This window comes from Nymphalis io, chromosome 4 (assembly GCF_905147045.1).
Source record: "Nymphalis io chromosome 4, ilAglIoxx1.1, whole genome shotgun sequence".
Classification (NCBI taxonomy): domain Eukaryota; kingdom Metazoa; phylum Arthropoda; class Insecta; order Lepidoptera; family Nymphalidae; genus Nymphalis; species Nymphalis io.
In genome coordinates this window covers 13,294,331-13,318,386 of record NC_065891.1, presented here as the reverse complement: position 1 = coordinate 13,318,386, position 24,056 = coordinate 13,294,331, and the positions used below count along the sequence as shown (strand labels likewise).

The 24,056-nt window shown below is 33.3% G+C and overlaps 2 protein-coding genes across 3 annotated transcripts in view; both read right to left on the bottom strand.

Annotated features, from left to right (window-relative positions):
* The window catches only part of LOC126768150 (tumor suppressor candidate 3), a 534,937-nt gene that overhangs the window by 355,227 nt on the left and 155,654 nt on the right, over window positions 1-24,056 (bottom strand). The gene's annotated exons all lie outside the window — the stretch shown is intronic.
* The window catches only part of LOC126768167 (protein O-mannosyl-transferase TMTC1-like), a 166,936-nt gene that overhangs the window by 104,766 nt on the left and 38,114 nt on the right, over window positions 1-24,056 (bottom strand). The window contains exon 2 of the mRNA XM_050486111.1: window positions 3,055-3,409. Within this exon, the coding sequence (XP_050342068.1) occupies window positions 3,055-3,392 (338 nt within the window). The 5' untranslated portion in view covers window positions 3,393-3,409. The remainder of the gene's footprint in view (window positions 1-3,054; window positions 3,410-24,056) is intronic.

The following is a 24,056-nucleotide window of genomic DNA, read 5'->3' as shown; positions in this document are numbered from 1 at the left end:
ATGTATAAAAATTTGAAAATATTTTTCCTAGTATCAACTGTAACAGTTTTTACACCGAAAACAAACCAATAAATTGCGACAACCAAACAGAGACAATATTTGCAGACTGCAACTGTTATCGAGTGGCAACTCTAAACAAGCTCCGAAGATGAACTTGTCGATAACTCGTGAGAGTTGAATACACACGTGACATTCGAGTAGTTACCGAAACTTCTTGGAAACTGCAGATACAAATGTTGAAGAGAAATCAACTTCATCGGATATCCGTGCGAAGCCGCGGGCCAGACCTTAACTTGCTTGTCGGTAAACTTAGTAACTTTTATAACTTAATGTCGTCGTATAACACAATTTTGTGTCGTGAAATGTGGTAGGAGTTAAATTGCTTTCCGAAATTCCGAATACAAAGTCATCGTTCTAAATTTAACTATTTCAACACGTTTACTTGTAAACTTTATTAAAACATTCGAGAAAACAATCTAGCAATCTAAGAACTATTGATTGGTGCAAGCCCGTCTGGGTAGTAACAGCAATACTTATTATTGTTGCGTTCCGGCTTGAATTATGAGTGAGCGTGTAACTACAGGTGACGGCAAAACATCCTCGATCTCGAGGTTGGTGGCGCAATGGCGATGTAAGGAGTGGTTATTTTATCTTTCATCACCAATTCCATGGGCGGTGGTGACCACTTAACATCAGGTGACCCTTTTTTTTGTCCGTAGTTGTAGAACTATAGCGTTAAAAAAAATTAAAATCACAAGAAGTTCAAAGTTCGATTATAATTAAAGATAATTAAAAAGTTCTTTCTTTTGAATTAATGTTGATTAATAAGAAAAAATACGATTAATTTTTAATCTGTGTGTAATCAAAGAAAAACACGTATATTTTAATAACCATAAACACGTGCTTAAAACGAGTTATTGAAAATGTAGGTAATGAAGCGTTTTCGTTACAAAATATAATTTATAAAAGACTTCTAACTACTTGAATAAATTATACTCGGAATTTGTGTGCACACACACATGCAAAATAAAAAAAAAACATATTAAATACATGCAAACAAATACTTCTCTCCCATAAAATGATTACATTCGTTGGTAATACCCTAAACGAAGAAATAAAAAAACAAATATAATAAACAAACGAACTAACTAACATTGGTTCGTTGTTTTTCAATGATGGAGTAATAATAATAATAATGTCTTCCAGACTGATTTCGGCCACGGCAGCCAATTTCAAGAGAGATATGCAAAATATATTATAGTGCACTCTCTATTTCCATATATTTGATTGGAAATAGATATTTTGCTTGATAATTTATTTATTATTTAATAATAAGAGCTACTACACGCCAGGCATATAATATAATATTTAGTAGCCAATTGTCTTTTACATATATAATTCAGTAACACACCCACATTTCTTTCCATTTTATCACTAAATATTTTAGTGTAACTTTTTATATGAATATAAACAATTTCGGTATATACGTTGTAAAAATAAAACCAATTTGAGCGCCAAGATTATTGCTAGATAATAGAGAATTGGCTTACAAGAGGATGACAATTTGAATATCATAATCATAGTTGCTCAAAAACAAGTCATTTCTAAATACCTGTCTAGGAACTAATGCTTTTCTAATTCCAATTAGAAGATGGTATTGCAATTTATATTTGATTTTATAACGAGATGAATAAAATTTAACTTTGATTTATTGAGTTTCGAGTCCACGGCTCATGATGAATAGAGGCTTCGCTAGCTAAATTTATGGCTGACTTCTAGACGTTGAGAAAGAATGGATGGTAGATACACGACATTATGACCATTTATTTGAGGAAGTACACCTATCTCTTTCCTTCTCCTTAATTTTTATAGCGCCATCTCTGTCTGCACCTCACGGTAATTCACATCATCTATCAAACCTGTGCGTGTGATCCATCTTTGATAGTGGATCATTTCGATTAATGTTTTTCATGACGTGTTTTAACATTTAAGTAATAGCTTCTAAATATCCCATTGCTGAGCTAATAGCGTTATTTTTCGAGTAGAAGGCTTGGAGCTTACTTCATCACACTGCTCCTGCGGGTCGGTGGCACACGTGACTCATTTTTATACGCTACATGCAAGTTTCACTACTGAGCTAAAACGGGTCTATATTAACTGTGTTTTCATTATAATTACGAGCTCTTCCTACACTTCATCTGTATATTATGTATTTGCCGAATCTCGCAATTGTATTTTAAACAACTTCAAGCAATTGCGCTTAAATTTGTCACACATTTTTTCTACTGGTACTTAGTACATTTTTTAAATAAAGTACTTCTACTTAGGCTAAATCTAGCGGTGCAGAGATGCAATAGTGCCAGCATCTTGGTACAGTGCCACAGGAAAATCTTTTAGACGGCGTGTTTAATATAATAAATTTGTAATGCGTATTTTATTTTTTACTTTCAGTTATAGAATATATTAATAAAAAAATATTGTAAAAATGAAAAATAAATAAAAAAGTATATAATAAAAAAAAATTAAATTATATAGAAATCCAATTTATAAATATTGAAATAAAATCATCAACATTTTTAATACATATAAATGTAAAAAGTACTTCATACTTTAAATAAAATACTTTTTATTAAATATTTTTGATGTGTTAACATCTCAGCGCTTGGTACACGTTACGGAACTGAAACTTCGAGCGTCAGACGATTAAGCCTAAGATTTAGAGTGTCTGATGCTGCGTTAATGTGTGCGTGGGATCGGTATATGAGCTCATATGCTTACTAAATTCTCGTGAGTACCTTGACGCTCATACAATTTTTATATTGCATGATAATTTATTTAATTAGTAGTTATCATAAGAAATATAGTTCAATAAATTATAGTCATAAGAAAATTCGCATTTGTAGAAATATAAACGACTGCAGAATGAAAGTGTAAATGAACAAAAACTTTTAAAACTGTTATGCAGGTACTGTTTAACATTGATTATAATTACAACTGTCTACACTATAAATAATAATCATTTACTTCTAGATTCGGATTAATTCTATAACATACCTAAAAGATAATGTCGTGAGTGGTCGATAGGACTTGTGACTATTGGGATCAGCCATTGGCGTACCCCAGAAATCATTCAGGAACAACTGCTTCAAACTGTTAGTACCCACCACATCCCCATTCGTCACAATAGCTGGTATATCATCATGTACGAAATCACCATTGAAACTGTTCACATAACTCAGCACTGCCGTTGATACGACCATAATATAGATGGCCACGTCACTATTACAAAGGCTTTTTGGGGATCTGGGCTCTTCCCTAACCGTTGTCAAGCGCCGTTTCATCTTTGGACTAGTTCTTGGAGATCTTAGTGGCACATTTCTACATTTGCACATTTGTAATGATGTGATATCTGTAACAAAAAAACACTAGTTAGTATATTTAGCACGTAATAAATTTAAAGTTATCAGTTAAAAGTAAAAAGACGTATTACGATTTACAACATTTAAAATTTGCTTAATAAATCAGCGACATATTATTAATATTTCAAAAAATATTTTAAGCACACGTGGTTTGAATGCATTCGAAAATACAACTGCTAGCCGTATATTAAATTTTCGTGATGAAACCGAAACAGAAAGACTAGAAGTAGGAAAGAAATATAAGCGTTTCTGAACGCACATAACATCACATATACATTAATTTCTTGGTACTTAAAGCTATTTTTTTTAATATGTTAAAAAATACCTTTTTTACCTCCACTACGGTATAAAGTTAATATAGTAAATATATTATATAAAACTGCTTAAATTTTACGAATCATTAAATATTAAAACAGCGTAGTCTAACCAATTAATATAACTTATAACTGCTTATCAAATTACTAAAACTGATTGACCAAAATATTCGATATTAGAAAAGTTCCTTAATCCGAGATAAAATTATTTAAGTGTTCAATTGTTAAAATTGATTTGATTTGCTTAAATTCCAAAAGTGATAAAACGAAAGTTAATTGTTTTCATAATTAAAATAGGGAAACTGGTATTCGATATTTAATTGGATATAAACTACTAAGTTTCTTGTCGGTCGTTCTCAGTAGAATCTACATTCCGAACCGGTGTAGCTATATTTTATTTAATTTGTGAATTGTCATTTGATTTAGTAGTGTAATTTCTTCAAAATTAAGTAGAAAAAAGTATTTTATATACGAACCAAAAACACGCGTAAGAATAAATTCTTTACGTACTAACTACACCTATAATATATACAGCAAAAGCCGAGATGGCCCAGTGGTAAGAACGCGTGAATCTTAACCGATGATCGTAGGCTTAAACCCGAGCAAGCACCACTGAATTTTCATGTTCTTATATTGTTATTATAATTCATTTCGTACTTGACGATGAAGGAAAACACAGTGAGGAAACCTGCATGTATCGAATTTCACTGAAATTCTGCTACATGTGTATTCCACCATCCCGCATTGGAGAAGCGTGGTGGAATAAGATCCAAACCTTCTCCTCCAAAAGGGAGACGATGCATTAGCCTAGCAGTGGGACATTCACAGGTTGTTTCTGTTTTGTTCTGATATATTGCAAGTAAGATCTTACAAGCTCTTTCAAATCGACCATATTAAATATTCATAAAAAAGGTTCAAAATATCGAATCGTACTTGATGTAAGACATTTTATATCAGAATCGTAAATCATTCATTAGTAGTAAATACGTAAATGTATAAGAAAATCAAATAAAAACCACGTCATATTTATGGACAAAAAGCTATTTTTTGAGTCACAAGCTCAAGAGCTGATATCAAGAGTAAGATAATTCCATTATACCTACTTATACTATCAAGTATATCATAAGCTTTTAAATACTAAAAACAATAATTGTCTATTCAAATGTCTACTCACTTTAATGTATGGAATTGGAAAACAAATTATTCATTTTCACTTAATCGTTTTTACTAAGGGTACATGACAGCCCACGATCCCACTCACAGCCATCATTAATCTTACATGCACGTTGCACGCCTGCCGTTGAAAACCTCATGTTCAGGGAGTATTTTATAACGCATCCTTTACGCCCGAAATATCAATTTTGATGTTACATCGATCATCTAGATATTTTTGCATTTTACAAAGGCTGGCTGATTTTATTTTATTGAAAGTCATTACCGCCATATGACCATATCACCATACCGCCATACGCCACCGCCCATAGACATTCATTTATAAGAAATATTAAACATCCTTTTCATCGCCAAGGCGCCACTAATCTTGACAACTAAATTATTATGTCATTTGTGCCAGTAATTTCACTGACTCACTCCAAAACAAACAAAAATACAACAACTTGCGACGCGACGCTTGCGAAAAGCCACTTGTTGTTTTTGTATTAAAAAACGAATGTTAATATTTCGAGTAAATGAAAGAAGTTATGCGCCGCGCGGTACAACCCTTTAATACAAGATAACGTTTCTTAAAGATAAGAAAGATCATTCGAAAGATAACTAATATTGAGTTTAAGGTTTGTAATTGACTTGTATCTTGTTTTGTGGTTTATTTAAATCCTTATCTCTCAATAAACACACAAACTCATTTCAGAGATCAATATAAGTACATGTAAAAGGTACGTAACCAATGAAACCAATAATTACGCAGCAGTGAACAGGAATTTTAAAAAATAATTGAATGTAATGAAATGAAATACTTTTATTTGATAAACGTTACACAATGAACTAAAAAAATACAGATAAATAAAAAATAATTTTTATATAGAAGATAAATACAAATATATTTTTAAACAATTATTATATAATACTATATATTAAATGTTATTATATATTATTTATAAGGTAGACGTATAAATTATTTTTATATTTGTAAATAATGGATGGATGCTCTGAGCCCCTATATAACAAATAAATATTGTATTGTACTACCGTTTCTTAATATATTGGACTCCATAATCCCTTATTTATATTTAGTATGTACTGACCCTACAAATTTTTCCTTTTCGGAAAAAAATATATTTCAGGCACGTTCGCGAACTAGACGAAAATTCATAAGACCGATATTGCTGGGTATATTGAAAAATAGTTATTTAGATCAGGCCCGCCCTGAATGGGATTAATCGGCCATATTTTATGCGCTGCGCTAACACGGCTTCGGTTTTAGCGTGAAATATTAATAGCCAGCTTTATTACAATGCATTTAATGACTAAGCATTGCAGTATTATAATTTGTTTTAGAACACCAATTATATTTTTGCTTACTCGCCATATAATACTTCAATATCCGGTCAACCATTATTTTATTTCCGTCCAATTATACAAATTTAGATACAAATTGGCAATTTTGAATATTTATAGCATCGATGAACAATTTATAATTTTAATTTAATAGTAACTTTAAAATTGCAACTTGTTCAATCGCTACCGCGAATATTTTTTTTGGGCCTTTGTTCTATTCAAAGAGTGTTTCTTATTCAGCCGACATACAATACATTAAAAACTCTTTCGTATTTATTTACATCATTCTACTTTTTTATTTCTTTTTTAAAGGGTTTGATCATACAATGAACATAATTTTAAACCTCATTGTACAATTTTATATAACATACAAATATCGGTGCTTTTAATTCTTTAATGTATGTAAATGAAAAAAAAATCGTTTACAATGATTTCGCATACACTCCATTAAAATATGATAAAATCTTCAATAATTCCACACTCAAAGAAGTATATTTCAGGTATTTTTTTCAGTAAACGAAGAACTATTAAACGAAGGATAGCTGACGTAGTCGTGAAACTGCTTTAATACCATAGCCGTTCGAATCTTCTCCTCAATATCTCCTCAAATATTCGATATATTTTTAATTGTCTACATTATTCAACTTGATCATTTACAATGCTATGAATATTTTTTTATTTATCATTTAAAAATATTTTTTTATTGTTAACATAGCTGTCCGTATCGTAATAATCAAGCGAGGTTCATTCACAGGTAGGTTTGCTTAAATTATCGCATGTAGTGTACTTTCCCGTGTTTATTAGCGTCATAAAATTAATGAACGACCCGGTTGATGGAGCTTGTTTATAATTTTATGCCGAAAATATTCGCAAATTATACATTTTCATGTAGATGATAGTATTGTTTGTTTAATATTTTAGCTGAGTTTGTCTCTTTTATCGTTACTGTAATACAATTCGTTATATAATAAAATCCTCTTTTGACTTTTTTTCAAGCAATAAAACCAAGATTACTTTGTAGATAGAACACACGAATTTACAATAAACGGCTCGTACGGAAATTTCAAAAGGTATAGATATAAAATTATACCGTATTTGAGTATGTATTGATGAGTAAGAGGTTTTTTTTATTGCATTCATTTTCTTTTGTCTTAAAGTTTTTACCTATGCTTCTTAATATTTGCTGGTATAGAAAACTTCTAGCACGAAGTCTACCTTTTGTACAATATATTTTGTATATTGGAATACATTTTTTTTATTTATGTATACAAATTACATATATTTATATAACGCTTTTTTATGCACAACAAATAAAAGTGATACAAAAAAATGACGAAACAGAACCACATGGTTTAATTCATTGAAACAAAGACAAAGAACGAATGTTTTTTTCAATGTTGATATAATAATAAGAATATCTTCGGACATTATTTACACATGGCTACCTCATTCCAAACTAAGCATAGCTTGTACTATGGAAACCAGACAACTGATATACTACATATACTACTTTTCTTTTGTAAATACATACTTATATAGATAATTACACCCAGAATCAGGACAAACAGACATGTTAATGCATTTAAATTATTCATTGGTCTGTCTTGGGTAGGAATCGACATAACATTCAGCGTGAAAGGCAACGATCTACCAACCGCGCCAATCGGCTTTATAAGACTTTTTACTCTCGATGTACACTTTTAAACTTTGAGAGTACATTATGAATTTAATAATATTTATATAACATAACACATACATATAAATACAAGCAATATTTTAACAATCAGAACTCAACAGACATTGTCCTTGCTATGTATTATGTTGTGGCTAGAATTTAGAACTTCATGATGTGGCCGAACATACCATGAAATAGAAAATATCCTCTTCTCAAATCTTTAATGTTTTTAGAGCTTATTCCAACACGCTGCTCCAATGCGGGTTAGTGAATATACACATGTGGCAGAATTTCTGTGAAATTTGACACATGCAGGTTTCCTCACGATGTTTTCCTTCACCGTCAAGCACGAGGTGAATTATAAACACAAATTAAGCATATGAAAATTCAGTGGTGCTTGCCCGGGTTCGAACCCACGATCATCGGTTAAGATTCACGCGTTCTAACCACTGGGCCGTCTCGGCTTATTAATTAGCCATATAATACAACCATTTCATGAAATAAATCGACCACAACATGAGGGGATCAATTCTAAGATCTGGCTACATACGCATATATCAATTATTATAAGCTGTCGGTTGAACGATACGGAAAGTTGATGCGCTGCAGTGTCATTTAGCGAAAAGATATACAATTTCTCCATGAACAAATACGAACATGTATGAATGTTGCAAACAATATTTAAGTCTATTTATTTTAAACTTCTTACCATCAAATTTTAATACATTTATAGTAACGATGTGATATGTAAGTAATTTCAAGTATTGCAGAAATTCATTAATCATTATTTTTATTAAAAAAGATATATTTAAATTATATCATTCAAGCACATTTAAGCCCTTTATATATTATAATGAAAATCAGCTGAACCGCTGAACTATTTAATATTGTATCGATATTAATATTCCTTAAATTCCATATTCGAGTTTATTTCGCAATCTCCAATCAAAATTCCGATGTTTTTTTTATGAATACGTATAACGTGGATTGTAAGCTTATATTTCAAGTCCAGAGTTTTGTTATCGAAATATTTTAAGCTACAATTATTGGAATTTGATTAATTTGCGTAATAATTGATACAAAAACAAGTAGTAGTATGTAGTAACAAACATATTATAATAGCACTTTGGAATCCTCATGTTAGAGTATTGAATTAAATGTAAAGCTAAATTTGGCGTAATACCTAACACAAATAACGATTTTGGCAACGACAGTGTTCCCCATAATGGCCTGGCCCCGTTTTTTGGAAAACCGGAGTCAGTCTATCAAAACCCTTGCCTCACTCACCTCATCATTACTTATTTCGCTGAATAAGTAGAGGAACGTTGATAGTGGAAGTCAATTCTATTGCATATTTAAGGAACCGTAGTAAAAGCGCCTACTCGAACTCACTGGACAGATTGTCTGATTACTGCAAAGGAGCCTTTACACATGGACTTCTGGCCAGCGTGCCCAGTCGCCGACCTATTTTATAATAAAGTGATCCAAGATTGCAGGCGATATTTATCACTTACTCCAGCAATCTTTGCAGTATAAAGAATTAGTTCTTTCACATACTAAAACTCATTCGACACTTGTTCATCAATTTGGCGAAATTGTCAAAAAAAAATTATAATAATTGTACCAATTTAAATAGGCTGTATCTAATCCTTCGTCAAAAAGTAATACCTATGTCTGTTATTAAACTGTTGTTTATTATAACTTCAAAGCAATAGTACAATGATATTAGTTGGGTTTTATTTTTATGGAACTTTCATAGGTATATTATGATTTTAGTATACAGGCCATACAAATATAAAATTTGTCTACGTGCATTCTTTTTTGAGATAGCTTATTAGGCCATCGCAGGCGTAAATAAAGTTTTTTCGCTATGGGTGCTTTTTCATTGGTCGCGCAAAAGAAAAGTAAAAAGAAGATTAAAATTCTTAAATAAGAGAATATGTTAATCTTCAAAAAGTCTACAGAAAATTCTGCAAAAAGTATAATATGTCTTTACTGAAACAACAGACAAAAACTCAAGACCTAAGATAAGAAATATTTATTAACGTACCGGACTGTATTCGGGTCGGACATCGCTGCCACCAAAAATATACAAAATAGCTTGATACCTTAGTAAGTAAATAGTTAAAAAAAACTTTTTTATTTAATTACGGTACAAAAATGAAACAAATTTCACTTGTATTTTGCTGTCACCAGCGCCAATAGTTTAAAAAAAATCTTTGCCCAATCGGTTGGTTGGAACTGTTTTAAAATACATTAACAAAATCACATGTACCGTAACAGCCTGTGAATGTCCCACAGCTGGGCTAATGGCCTCCTCTCCTCTTTTTGAGGAGAAGGTTTGGAGCTTATTCCACCACGCTGCTCCAATGCGGGTTGGTGGAATACACATGTGGCAGAATTTCAGTAAAATTAGACACATGCAGGTTTCCTCACGATGTTTTCCTTCACCGTAAAGCACGAGATGAATTATAATCACAAATTAAGCACATGAAAATTCAGTGGTGCTTGCCCGGGTTTGAACCCACGATCATCGGTTAACATTCACATGTTCTTACCACTGGGCCATCTCGGCTCTGAGATCTCAGATCACATGAGATGAAGTTAAATGAAGGCTTATAAAAATACCCCTGAATACTTAATCTTATTCCTCTGTGACGTCAGAACAGGAATCAAGTACATCATAATTTGAATATTATTAAAATAAATTCAACAGTATGTATTGTAAAATACATTAACAAAATCACATGTACCGTAACAGCCTGTGAATGTCCCACAGCTGGGCTAATGGCCTCCTCTCCTCTTTTTGAGGAGAAGGTTTGGACCTTATTCCACCACGCTGCTCCAATGCGGGTTGGTGGAATACACATGTAATAAATACTACACATAAATAAATAAATAAAAGTAACCTATTATTGTAAGATGCTAGTGTATTACAGTAAAGTATCATAAAAATATAATTCCAATACATAAATAAATATAGTCGATAGTAGGAACAATAACTCATATACATATATGAGTGTATATAATAACATAATAAACTTAACTACAAAGACAAGAAAATCGTTTAAACCCATAGATTTAAGATAGAAGAAAGCAGCCAGTGACTGAGTAAACACATAATAGCCATAATTTGCTTTACAAACAAATACTTAAGTTGTTACTTCTTAGCTGTTGCGTGTATAGAGGTCATTTACGAATAATAAAAAAACATAATTGAAAATGCAACGTATTTATTTCGAGTCACAAAACGAATGGTTATTTAAAAGCTTATAGTATGTTTTTTTTTTTATTTAAAAGATCGTTACTTTTAGATGCTATTGATAGAACTTGGGAGCTTATTTCATTTTAAGATGGTATTTTCTGGTTTCATACAAAACTACTAATCTGATTCAGATGGAATTTTTATAGTCTTTTTATTTATAGATGTGATATAAAATAATTTTTGGTTGATGGATATGTCAACTTTGTCGAACAGTAAGTTTGCGCGCTTTTAAAGCGAACTTCCTAAACTATGAAAAATTACCACATTTCTAAAACGCCTACATTTAAGTCAATAATAGTTTATTAAAAGATGATAGATAAATAATAATTAATAATCATTTTTATGTTATACAAAAATAAAAAAAATTTGACAATATATATATTTTTGATGAGCCGGTTGGCGTGGTTGGATGCTTGCCTTTCACGTCGAATGTTGAGGGTTGGATTCCTAACCAGGACAGATATTTGTGTGCACGAAGATGTCTGTTTGTCCTGAGTCTGGGTGTAATTATCTATATAAGTATGTATTTACAAAAGAAAAATAGAATATGTAGCATATCAGTTGTCTGGATTCCATAGTACAAGCTTAATTTGGGATCAGATGGCCGTGTGTAAAAAATGTCCCAGGGTATATATTTTTTTTAATAGACACAAAGTATCAACCTTTATTAAAATAATAATATTAATTTTAAACGTTTTATATTGCTTTTTATACTTAACTAATCGAATTTTAGAAATAATGTTGTACAGTATATGTACATTAGAATGGTACGGGCGCTTAGGTCAGTTGACGAATGTTTACGTAACATTGCTTAAAATAATACTGGTGGTAGGGCTTTGTGCAAGCTCGTCTGGGTAGGTACCACCCACTCATCAGATATTCTACCGCAAAACAGCAATACTTTATATTGTTGTGTTCCGGTTTGAAGGGTGAGTGAGCCAGTGTAATTACAGGCACAAGGGACATAAAATCTTAGTTCCCAAGGTTGGTGGCGCATTGGCTATAAGCGATGGTTGACATTTCTTACAATGCCAATGTCTAAGGGCGTTTGGTGACCACTTACCATCAGGTGGCCCATATGCTCGTCCACCTTCCTATTCTATAAAAAAAAAAAATACAACACTAGCCAAATTATATATACCTTTTTTATTTGAGATAACCTGAAGACGACGGAAGTAGTAATGTAAGAATGTAGGATGGAAGTAGAAGAAGGAATGGTAAGAAACATTTCATTATATTTACTCACATATGAGCGTAGTAAGAACATTTACAATCTGTAGCTCATTCGCCCCTCTAACTTCCTGTTATAAAAACAATCTTCCAAAAATAAGTAATTATTTAACAAAGAACAATTACCTTGTATTGATTTATTCATTTTGCTTTTTTAAAATGTAGACTTTTTACTAAAAGATATTTTATTTATTTTAAAACCAAAAATTACAGTAAAATCTCTAAATTCTGTTAAACCATACAGTAATAGCCTGTGAATGTCCCACTGCTGGGCTAAGGCCTCCTCTCACTTTTTGAGGAGAAGGTTTGGAGCTTATTCCACCACGCTGCTCCAATGCGGGTTGGTGGAATACACATGTGGCAGAATTTCAGTGAAATTAGACACATGCAGGTTTCCTCACGATGTTTTCCTTCGCCGTATAGCACGAGATGAATTATGATCACAAATTAAGCACATGAAAATTCAGTGGTATTTGCCCGGGTTTGAAACCACAATCATCGGTTAAGATTCAAGGGTTCTTACCACTGGGCTATATAATAAACCATAGTAGTGGTTAATTTTAAAATAGGCATACATTTTTTGCTTCAGTTAAAGCTTAATATAGCACGTCGAATGTCTGATTAAATAGACTAGATAATTTCCTAGAATTTCATAAACACAGTGCTCGGGCATTAAAATCATAAGCATAAGTGATGATGATGAGGTCCTTTTAATTGGTTTTGGTTACGGCGGATATTCTCTAGGGAATGGCAGAGGATATTATAATGCTCAAATGTGTGCGCAAGCACGATGGTAGGGTAGCCTAATAGGGGATTTTAGTGTTTACTAAAGCGCAATTGATTAACATAAATCCATTATCAGAGAAGCGTGAAGTAATTATGCTATCATTATCTGACTCTGTCGAGTATACCCATATGACTTTTTTTTTACTTTTTGAAAGCCTCTCCGCTCCCCGCACGAGTATACATCATACAACCTTTTTTTCATCTTATCTTCAAAATTCAATAAGTCACCACGACGGTTGAATATCACCATTTAGCATCGCACTTGTATATTTACAAGTTTATAATCTATTCCTTTCCGGACCACTATATAAACGAGGCTGTCTTAAAAAATACTTGAAAAACTCAGTAATGTTTTGACGGATTTAAATACGCGAATTTTCGGCGAGACGCAATTTTTATCCACTGAGCGTTTCGGTTTTAAAGAGAAAATATTTACAAATCATTAAGAGCAAAATTACGGCGCAAATATTTATTATCGCACAAAAATGTCGGCGTGGAACGGTCGTAATAATGATAGTAGCTTTAAATATGTTCTGTTGTCACCAGACGTATAAATGGGGTGCACTCTGCATTCACTGTTTAATAAATATATGTACGTGATTCTAGATGAAATTTCATGTATTTGTATAAATATTGCACGTGTGTATTTTATGTATATAATTTATATTAATATTATAAAATAAGATAATATTAAAAATGCCGAGATGGCCTAGTGGTTAGAACGCGTGAATCTTAACCGATGATCGTGGGTTCAAGCCCGGGCAAGCACCACTGAATTTCCATGTGCTTGTGTTTATAATTCATCTCGTCCTTGACGGTGAAGGAAAACATCGTGAGGAAACGTGCATGTGTCTAATTTCATTGAAATTCTGCCACATGTGTGTTCTACCAACCCGCATTGGAGTAGCGTGGAGGAATACGCTCAAAACCTTTTCCTCAAAAGGGAGAGGAGGCCTTAGCCCAGCAGTGGGACATTAACAGGCTGTTACTGTTACTATTTTTAAGATAATATTAATATTATATTTCCGATGTTATACATCTATTGTCGTGCCTCGGGGGTAAAATCGACTAGTATGTTCTGATCTTATATACCATCGGCCCCCTCTCCGCTGCCGCAACTCCCTTGTGAGTGCGTGGCGCGCATACTGTATATTACTAAAATAATAAGGAAATATTTAGTTATTTTACTAACGAACTATGTTTAATTATTTAATAATTAATAATTTATTTAAACACACAACACACATTGGTTTTGAGTTACCACCAAGTATGTTTATATGGTGAGTGTACTTTGTTGCATGCTTATTTTTATCTCAATAATCTTAAAATATTTTGCATTAAAAATTAAATATAAAACCCCACACGACGCAGTTGCAGGTATCAGATAGTTTAAAACAAATAGGATAATACTTAATTTTATATATTATTTACATAGTATTAACTCTGACTGTAGGACCGCAACGCTGGTGTGAAATCGAGTTAAATTAATTTTACCGATGGCAGCCATGCGTATGTTCCGTATTAATTTGATTAATGTTAAATTCACATGTGTTAATAAAAAACAAAGAATATTTATATTCTTATAAATAGTACACATAATATGATGTGAAAATAATATATAATTATGGAAGTACATAAGTACATGACCAATATCGGCTATTCTCAAGAAGACGAATAAGCAGCCCATAATATAAGGCACAAGTGCGTGCTAAAACACAGATGTACTCTCATAATTCGATGGGATGCCAATCAAACACGACCAGAAAGAGTTCAGGCACAGGACCAACGGGTTTACGTGCTTTTCGAGGCACGGGACTCCAGCCTGTTACGGAGAATTGTTCGACAGAATATCACAATAACTTTTTATCGGCCTGACATGGTTTGAGACCTGGACATCGGCATGTGCCGCTTTACATCTAGCCTAATCTAACCTAACTAGATCGACAAGGCTAGTCAAACTGATATCATAGCCAGCAGTATCAAGTTAGTGTATTCCAACATACTATTTAATTGTAAATGTGGAAATATCCACAATGGTGGATAAACATTCAGAATATTTTCTCGCAATATCAGTCGTCACTCACTGCTAATGCAAGCTTAATAATTTATTGGAAGAAAAGATTTATAAATGCAAGCAATTCATTGCAAGCAGTCAGCAGGCTTAATGTGCAATAACCATATTTAAGAAAAATATAATTTACACCCGTTCTTTGTATGACATTAAAACCCTTTGACATTATTTAAAAATAAGTTACACCTAGTTCTATATAGTTCAAGTAATATCCAAGTCCTTTTCTTGCAAACGGAACCCGTTATTGTAAGAACAGCGCAGACAATCGCAAAATATAAAAAAAAATCCATCGTTAACATTGTCCACGACACAATGGTGTCACAGACATCCTGCGCGCATTCAATCGGGAACGAATACATCTCATAAACCCCTTTCAATTACAGAGAACGTAGACTTCATTGTACGGACGAAGAAAATATCGTAGTTTTATTATGTAATGACTATAATTCATTATATTTTGCTATTGAAGTGAGTTATATGTTATTGGGACTCTTATACGACGCCTTATTGAGCGAGCGACTTGATGTTACAAAACATTTTCATTCACTCATAATAGGTGCAATCTAACTTGGCCGGTCAGATATATGTCTGTATGTTACGAGTGGTTGTGCATATATTGCAGTTTATAAGACTAACGGCGGCTACACATGGCAACGATCTATCGTAGCGGTGTTTCTGTGCAGTCCGTTTGCGCAGTTTTATCGAACCTGTGTATGATATATCGTTGCGGATTATTTCGTTTGCACAGTTGCAGTTTATATTCGATAAATCCCTGTCGATTGTGCTTACACAGTTTTATCGAAGCGTGTGAATGATGGCGTTATTCTATCACTCAGTTCATCAAATGATTTGCTGTGTTCGGACGTGTTTTACACAGATCGTGACGTATAGGCAGAAGGTCGAAGTGAATCTTCTGTTATTCCCGATAAGTTTTTTTCACGCACTAGCATCTGCATCTGCCTGTCGATACAATATCGGTAGCGTAAATTCACATCGGAACGATATATCGTTGCCGCATGAGGCTATTTGCCGGCTATAAGGCGTGATCTGCTAACAATTTACAATTACATAAATAGTCGGACTATAATTACTAGTTATAGACTATTTTACATGAACCAATATTCGAAGAATATAACTGATCAACATAGATCACGCGTATATTACATATTTATTATATATATATTTGTATGTTTATCCTCCGGTTCCATAAGCCATTGATTCGTTCATGATGAAGTTGGTGAATTGTTCTTTGAAGGTTTACTGAGCGAAAAAAACAGGATTTTTCTTTATTTGTTTGTCCTTCAATATAAACGTTTTATGTGGACCATTATTCAAACCGTGCGATGCCAGAACGGATAGCTAGTAAATGAAAATAAACGTAACTATTTATAAGCTATTATAATGAATTGAACATCCAAAAAATGAATTTTATATCTTTAATAACAATCTATGACATTTTAATTCTAAACGCTTCTACATAATACGAATGTTTATCATTAAAATATTAAACTTCATTCTATATAAAAATACCAATTACATGAAAATAGATAAGTTAGTAGGCACATAATTAAAGTAAATGGTCGGTTAGTCCTATGCCATCGGCAATATCAGCGGTAGTTATAATGTTAACGAACTAAACATGAGGCCTAAATTTATACGCCCCCTGCGTATATAATTACAAAGGGTCATTCACCTTTTAAACCAGATAATTGAGAATAATTGGGAATATAAAAAAGCGTGAATTATAGTTTATGTTTATTTATCATAGTTTATTTATCAATACATCCCTTAAGCGTGTAATGTTTATCGCGTGCTTAGTAGCGATTCTATACTAATTTAATAAAGGCAAAAGCTCTGTCTGTCTCTTAGGCTTAAACTATTCAACCAATTTTGATAAAATTTGCTATAAAACCGCAAGGAAAAGCATGCTATTTTTTTATACCTTTCATCTAATCTAGTAACCATATACGATGAAACCGCGGGCGAAAACTAGTTATAAGAAATGTGCTTGGAAGATGTAGAGACACAGAATCATACAATGATATATTGACATGAATCAACTTACTTGGTGGAAGGGCTTTGTGCAAGATCGTCTGGGTAGGTATCATACACTGATCAACAATACTTAGTATTGTTGTGTTACGGTTTGAAGGGCGTGATAGGCGGTGTAACAACAGTCACAAGGGATACGACATCTTAATTCTCAAGGTTGATAGTATCAATATGTACCATTTATCATCTGTTGGTTCATTCTCCCGTCCACATCCTATCTTCCTTTCCATAAAGAGTATATCTTTATATATTCCATAAACAAAAAAAAAACAATTCAATACCCTAAGTAACAAGCTCAATAATTCCCAGACGACGTACATACTTCTATTGAATAAATTATATTGATCAAATGTTATTTGTGATGACAATTTCATTTCTATCTGATTACAACAGAGGTCGCTTTGAATATTAAAGAGATACATTTACGCTGTTTGTAAATATCGTTATTTATTCAACGGAACTTGGAAATAAAATATTACGTTCATTTTGTTGATAAAACAATATTTTTCTGTTATACACTATTATTTATATTCATACATTATTTAAGGTACCCTTATATATATTTTTGTTTTTTAAACTACTATTTTACTTATTTTTACGTCAACCCTCGCCAACCATTACTTTATAAATTTGTAATCTATAAGTTACTATGTAAAATTATCATAAATTAAATATTAAGCTATTTACTAAATGTGGTTTATGATGTTTTGATTTAAAAAACCATCTACTATACTTTGTATTAATAATAATATAATAATATCCTGGGATAATTTTCACACACGGCGATCTGATCCCAAATCAAGCTTGTACAATGGAAACCGGACAACTGATATTTTTTTTTTTTTATAGAATAGGAAGGCGGACGAGCATATGGGCCACCTGATGGTAAGTGGTCACCAACGCTCTTAGACATTGGCATTGTAAGAAATGTCAACCATCGCTTACATATCCAATGCGCCACCAACCTTGGGAACTAAGATTTTATATCCCTTGTGCCTGTAATTACACTGGCTCACTCACCCTTCAAACCGGAACACAACAATATCAAGTATTGCTGTTTTGCGGTAGAATATCTGATGAGTGGGTGGTACCTACCCAGACGAGCTTGCACAAAGCCCTACCACCAGTGATATACTACATATACTATTTTTCTTTTGTAAATACATACGTATATTGATAATTACACCCAGACTCAGGACAAACAGGCATGTTCAAGCACACAAATATCTGTCCTGGGTGGGAATCAAACCCACAACCTTCGGCGTGAAAGGCAAGCATCCACCAATCAAGCCAACCGGCTCGTCGAAAATTCGTCGTGTATTGATGTCATCCTGACCTATAACAGCCTCCGCAGGAGATATAATATTACAGATGAGTTTTCGCAAACACACATTGACTCTCTATTTCCTAACAGGAACGCCTCACGTGCTTTCCGAGGCACGGAAGTGTACACGCTTCCCACTTCCAGATCCCGGACCATTACTGAGAATTGTTGACAAAATAACTCAATGACTTTTTATCGGCCCAACTTGGTGTTTGATCCCAGAACTTCGGGATCGGCAGCCTTATATCTAGCCACTTGACTAACGAGGCAGTCATTGTATCGTATTATAAGTATAAATAAAATAATTTACAACTCAAAACGACCTCTTAAAGTCAACTTTATAGTAACAATACAAGCCAGGCCCATATTTTTCCATAATAGCATTACAAACACGAGTCATTCATTGAAAGAAAACAAAACCCCCTGTTTTCATTCAAAGTTAACCTAAGTCAACTATCTAGCCCATAAACGCTCCGATCCGGCTATTACGTAGTCGCGGTCGAGTCAAGTGCCGGCTGCCGGCGTAATCCTCGCGTCCATTTCCTTCGACGTTTAGTCGCAAATTGTTCCAGGGTGCGAATGACCGGCTTAAAAGCCGTCTCTAATAGTTGTTTCGGAACCGTAATGGCGCGATTAGACCGCTTTTTCGCACAAAAGAAAAATGGCAGGAAATGTATGCAACGGATTTATGTATTTTGAATACATCCTTCCTCGTTCTGGATGTATCCTTTTGTTCTGAATGAAAGAGTTTTGTTCTATTCACATTTTATCGGAGTTCTTTTTTTTAATATTTACAAATTGTTTTTCAATATCATCAACAATATATCGCACACATATAGTATGGCTCGTTAAAAAATAAACATGTAATATATAATGCAAGTTGAATATATAATGGACCTGAATGATTACTATAGTTGGCGAAGATATCGAGTAATACGCATATATCAATCGTCAAATCGTTTTCTATATTCAACTCTTATTGATGGATATTTTCTTCAAATTCATATGTGGATTCTTCGATAAAAAATGTATCATGAATATTAGTTCAGCGGAGCTGTCGCGAAACATAAACAAATAGAAAATTAAGTATAACTTAAGATAACCTCCTACTCTAAAACAAAAGGCATTTGAAGTCACTCTATTTCTAACAACAAATAACGCTTACAAAAAGAAAGTACAGAATCATCGCACGTACCCAACCCTCACAATGACAGCGGGTTATTTAGCCCCTGTCAGTGCGGGCCTAAAAGGCCCCCATTTTCACGTACAACACTTATCTCACAGAACAAAAAACTCAACATGACTTTCATTTTCATTTCCCCTACTCAGGAAGCCATCGCGGTCGGTTGTGCCCGGGAAACGCGGGTTGAGTCATTTATCGACACCCATAAAAAGGCGATAGTTGGGTCCTTTACACCCCGTTACGACGTAGGGTCGAGATACGGTCTTGTGGGGATTAACTAATAAACTACATGAAGGTGGTTGTTAAGCATTTTATCGTTTATTTATTCAGCTCTTGCGAGCCGAGTTATTATGAATATTTTTAAAATTATCGTATTACTTACATTTTTCTATCAATGTCGTGAATATTATACACGTCGATCCCGATGCACTGAATTTATCACTCATAAAATGTCGCTTAAAATTTTTTCACCAATTATACGTCGCATTCATATAGTTAAAACAGCAAAATATTAATAAAATGACACTACGATAAAAAATTCAAATAACAATTTTTACTTTAAATCTTACATATTATCATGTGACAGCCGAGATGGCTAAGTGATAAGAACGCGTGAATTTTAACCGATTATTGTGGGTTCAAACCCGAGCAAGCACTACTGAAATTTCATGTTCTTAATTTGTAATTATAATTCATCTCGTGCTTTACGGTGAAGGAAAACATCGTGAGGAAGCCTGCATGTGTCTAATTTCACTGAAATTCTGCCACATGTGTATTCCATGTATGCATTGGAGCAGCGTGGTGGAATAAGCTTCAAGGCTTCTCCTCAATAAGGAAGAAGAGGCCTTAACCCAGCAGTGGGACATTTACAGGCTATAACGTACGTACATCATAAAGGCAATCAATTCAAGTTTGAACGCAAAAATGATAATTATCTGTAATGTTCATTTTATCACTGAAAAGACATTATAGTCCATTAAAAAAGGTCTGATAAAAACTATTATGTTCCCATTATAGGTTCTAAAAATATTGTCATTTTTTATTATAACAAAAAAAACAGCTAAAGCAAGTTACAAAGTTAATAAACATAATATATTTTAGTTAGGTTATTATAGAATAGAAAACGGACGAGCATATGGACCACCTGACGGTAAGAGAAATAAAGAAATGAGCTTAATTGTTTAAGATGTAAAGCCCGAATTTAATCTTGCATTTGGTTAGAGCCTTTTCTGTCCAGTGGATCACTGATTCGTTTCCTTTCATTGGTCTTAAATTTTATCATTTTACGTTTAGACTCAAGTAGGAAGCTTAGTCATTATTGAATATAATTTCGTAACATATTGCACTAAATGTGTGATTGAGTATATAAGCTTAAGGTTAAATAGTATTTTATATAAAATGTGTCACGAAATAGAAAGGTCTTACTCATTTAACAAGATTATATTAAATGGGTCAAGGCACCGGTGTCTATATAATTAATATTTCGTTTTCCTTATAAATATTAACTTTGACTAAGCAAAGTTTTGTCTATGAATATATCACTTAGTAGCGAATTAACAGCATAATTTTTATTTTTTTTATAGCAAAGGAAGGTGGACGAGCATTTGGGCCACCTGATGGTAAGTGGTCACCAATACGCAAACACATTGGCATTGTAAGAAATATTAACCATCGCTTACATCACCAACGCGCCACCAACCTTGGGAACTAAGATGGTTGTCCCGTGTGCCTGTAATGACACTGGCACACTCACCCTTCACACCGGAATACAACTATAACAAGTACTGCTGTTTTGCGGTAGAATATCTGATGAGTGTGTGGTACCTACCCAGACGAGCTTGCACAAAGCTCTACCACTATCGTAATACATATACCATAATAATTGTATTCAATGGTATTGAAAAATGTACATGTTTTAGTTTTTGAATAATAAATTAATTATAGATTTAAAAAAAATACAATTTTTCCAACATTCAAACGTCACTGAGCCGAGATGACCCAGTTTAGAACACGTTAATTTCAACCGAAGATTACCAGTTCAAACCCAGGCAAGCGTCACTGAATTTTCATGTGCTTAATTCATCTCGTGCTCGGCAGTGAAAGAAAACATGATGAAGTAACATGTGTCGGTAGATAAAACGACCATATGTGTATAAATCGCATTGGAACTTGTGGTGGAATAAGGTTCAAACCTTCTCCTCAAAAGGAGAGGATGCTTATACTTTGAATACGAAAAACATTTTGTTTTTAACGAAAAAAAAATTGCAAAATAAAATCCTCCGATTCATCATATAACACCTGAGCGATATAATTTATAAAGAGCACTAGTGCCACTTCAGCTCGATGCGATTTCTCGTCGAGTTCGGAGTGAGTCTAGACACATTATTTATAGATATCGATACGATATTTCATCTGGGAGTGCTCTTAATACGATAGAAAAATCTAAGCTATCTTTCATAATCGTTCCAGTTATTTTATTTCATTGGAACGCTTGGAGCTAAAATTTTATCGTCCTCTTCTCATTTGAATATTATTTTTGAAAATGGTATATGAAATTTTACTTATTTTATAATATTACAGATTTTATAACATATATTTTACATGTGTATAAAAATATAATGGTCTGTAAATGTGCCTCTTGTAGTATCGTTATGAATATTAGTCAAGTATTTCAATATACAAGCTAGCCCGTCTAGGTAGGCACCACCCACTTATCGTATATAATATTCTGCCGCTAAGCAGCAATGCTTAGTATTTTCAGGTTCCGCTTTGAAGGGTGAATAAATCAGTGTAACTAAAGGCACGACGGAAATAACATCTTAGTTCCCAAAGTTAGTAGTGCATTGGCGATTTAAGGAATGGTTATATCTTACATCGCTTATATCTATGAGAAGTGGTGGACCACTTACAGTCACATGGATTACAGACTAATGGACTTATCACAAAAAAATAATTATATAAACGATCGCTGTGGATAAGAGCTTGGATGTGTGTATGTGTGTGTGTGTTTAATTTAATTTAAATAAATATTTTTAATATTTTCTTTCAGTATTAAATTTATACAAACGTAATTCTAAATAAATTATATAATTTCCTTCCTATCTAAATCCAATATCCAACGAACAGCCAACTCAGTTCACACTCTGCTGATCCACACAAAAACACTGTCGTGGAATCCCGCAAATGCGTTTTGTCCAACTATGATTTATCGCACGGGTTGGATATCTTAATAACTCCCCGACTTCCATAAATCAAATGCGGTGGCTATTTTGAAGGAGCAATTCCGTATGCGATAATCGGAAAAGTTTCATGACGTTTTAAGTGCATCAGTGTTTTAGTTGGAAAAATATTATCATATTATCTTCTTTTGGGTAACCTTAACTACGTATTTTTTTAAAGATACGTGTCTTATACTTTCAAACAAAATGATAGATTATAATAATGTCCTCCAGACCGATTTCGGCCACGGCGGGCAATCTCAAGAGAGATTAGCCAACTACGCAGGAGATATTATAGTGCACAAGTGTGTGCACAAACACAGGTGCACTCTCTATTCCCTAACTCTCATAATCCGATGGGACGGCAATCCGACACTACCGGAAAGAGTTCAGGCGCAGGACCAATGGCTTTACGTGCTTTCCGAGGCACGGGAGTGTACACACTTCCAACTTCCACAGAATGCTACTGAGAATTTTCTGACAGAAAAACCCAATAACTTTTTAATGGCCCGACCTGGGAATGAAACCCAGAACCTCCGGGTCTGCGGCCTTATATCAAGCCACTAGACCAACGAGGCATATCTATAGACAGATTATAATATCTATATAAAAAGTATAAGTTACATTATATATATGCAAAGCTCACATTGAAGCAAGAAGAAGCTGTGTCTTCTTCTTCGCTTATTGTTTGACTAATCACTTAATTCACAACCTTATAATAAGGCCGTCATTGTTTACATTCATACTGTTAATCTGAAACACTATTACCAAACTTCTTTCTGGTTAAACATAAAAAGCAATATCTTACGTGATTATCATTGCCATAGTAATCGAGTATCGACACGCTAAGCAAATTTTTTCATGCTATCTTTCATAATTTTTAAATATAGCTTGAATATTAATGTAAAAATTAGATATCCTGGTGCCTATGAATATATTATTATTTTAATATGCTTGATTTCAAAATGTATTGTCTAATTTATTTATGAAGTAGTGATCGCCCGT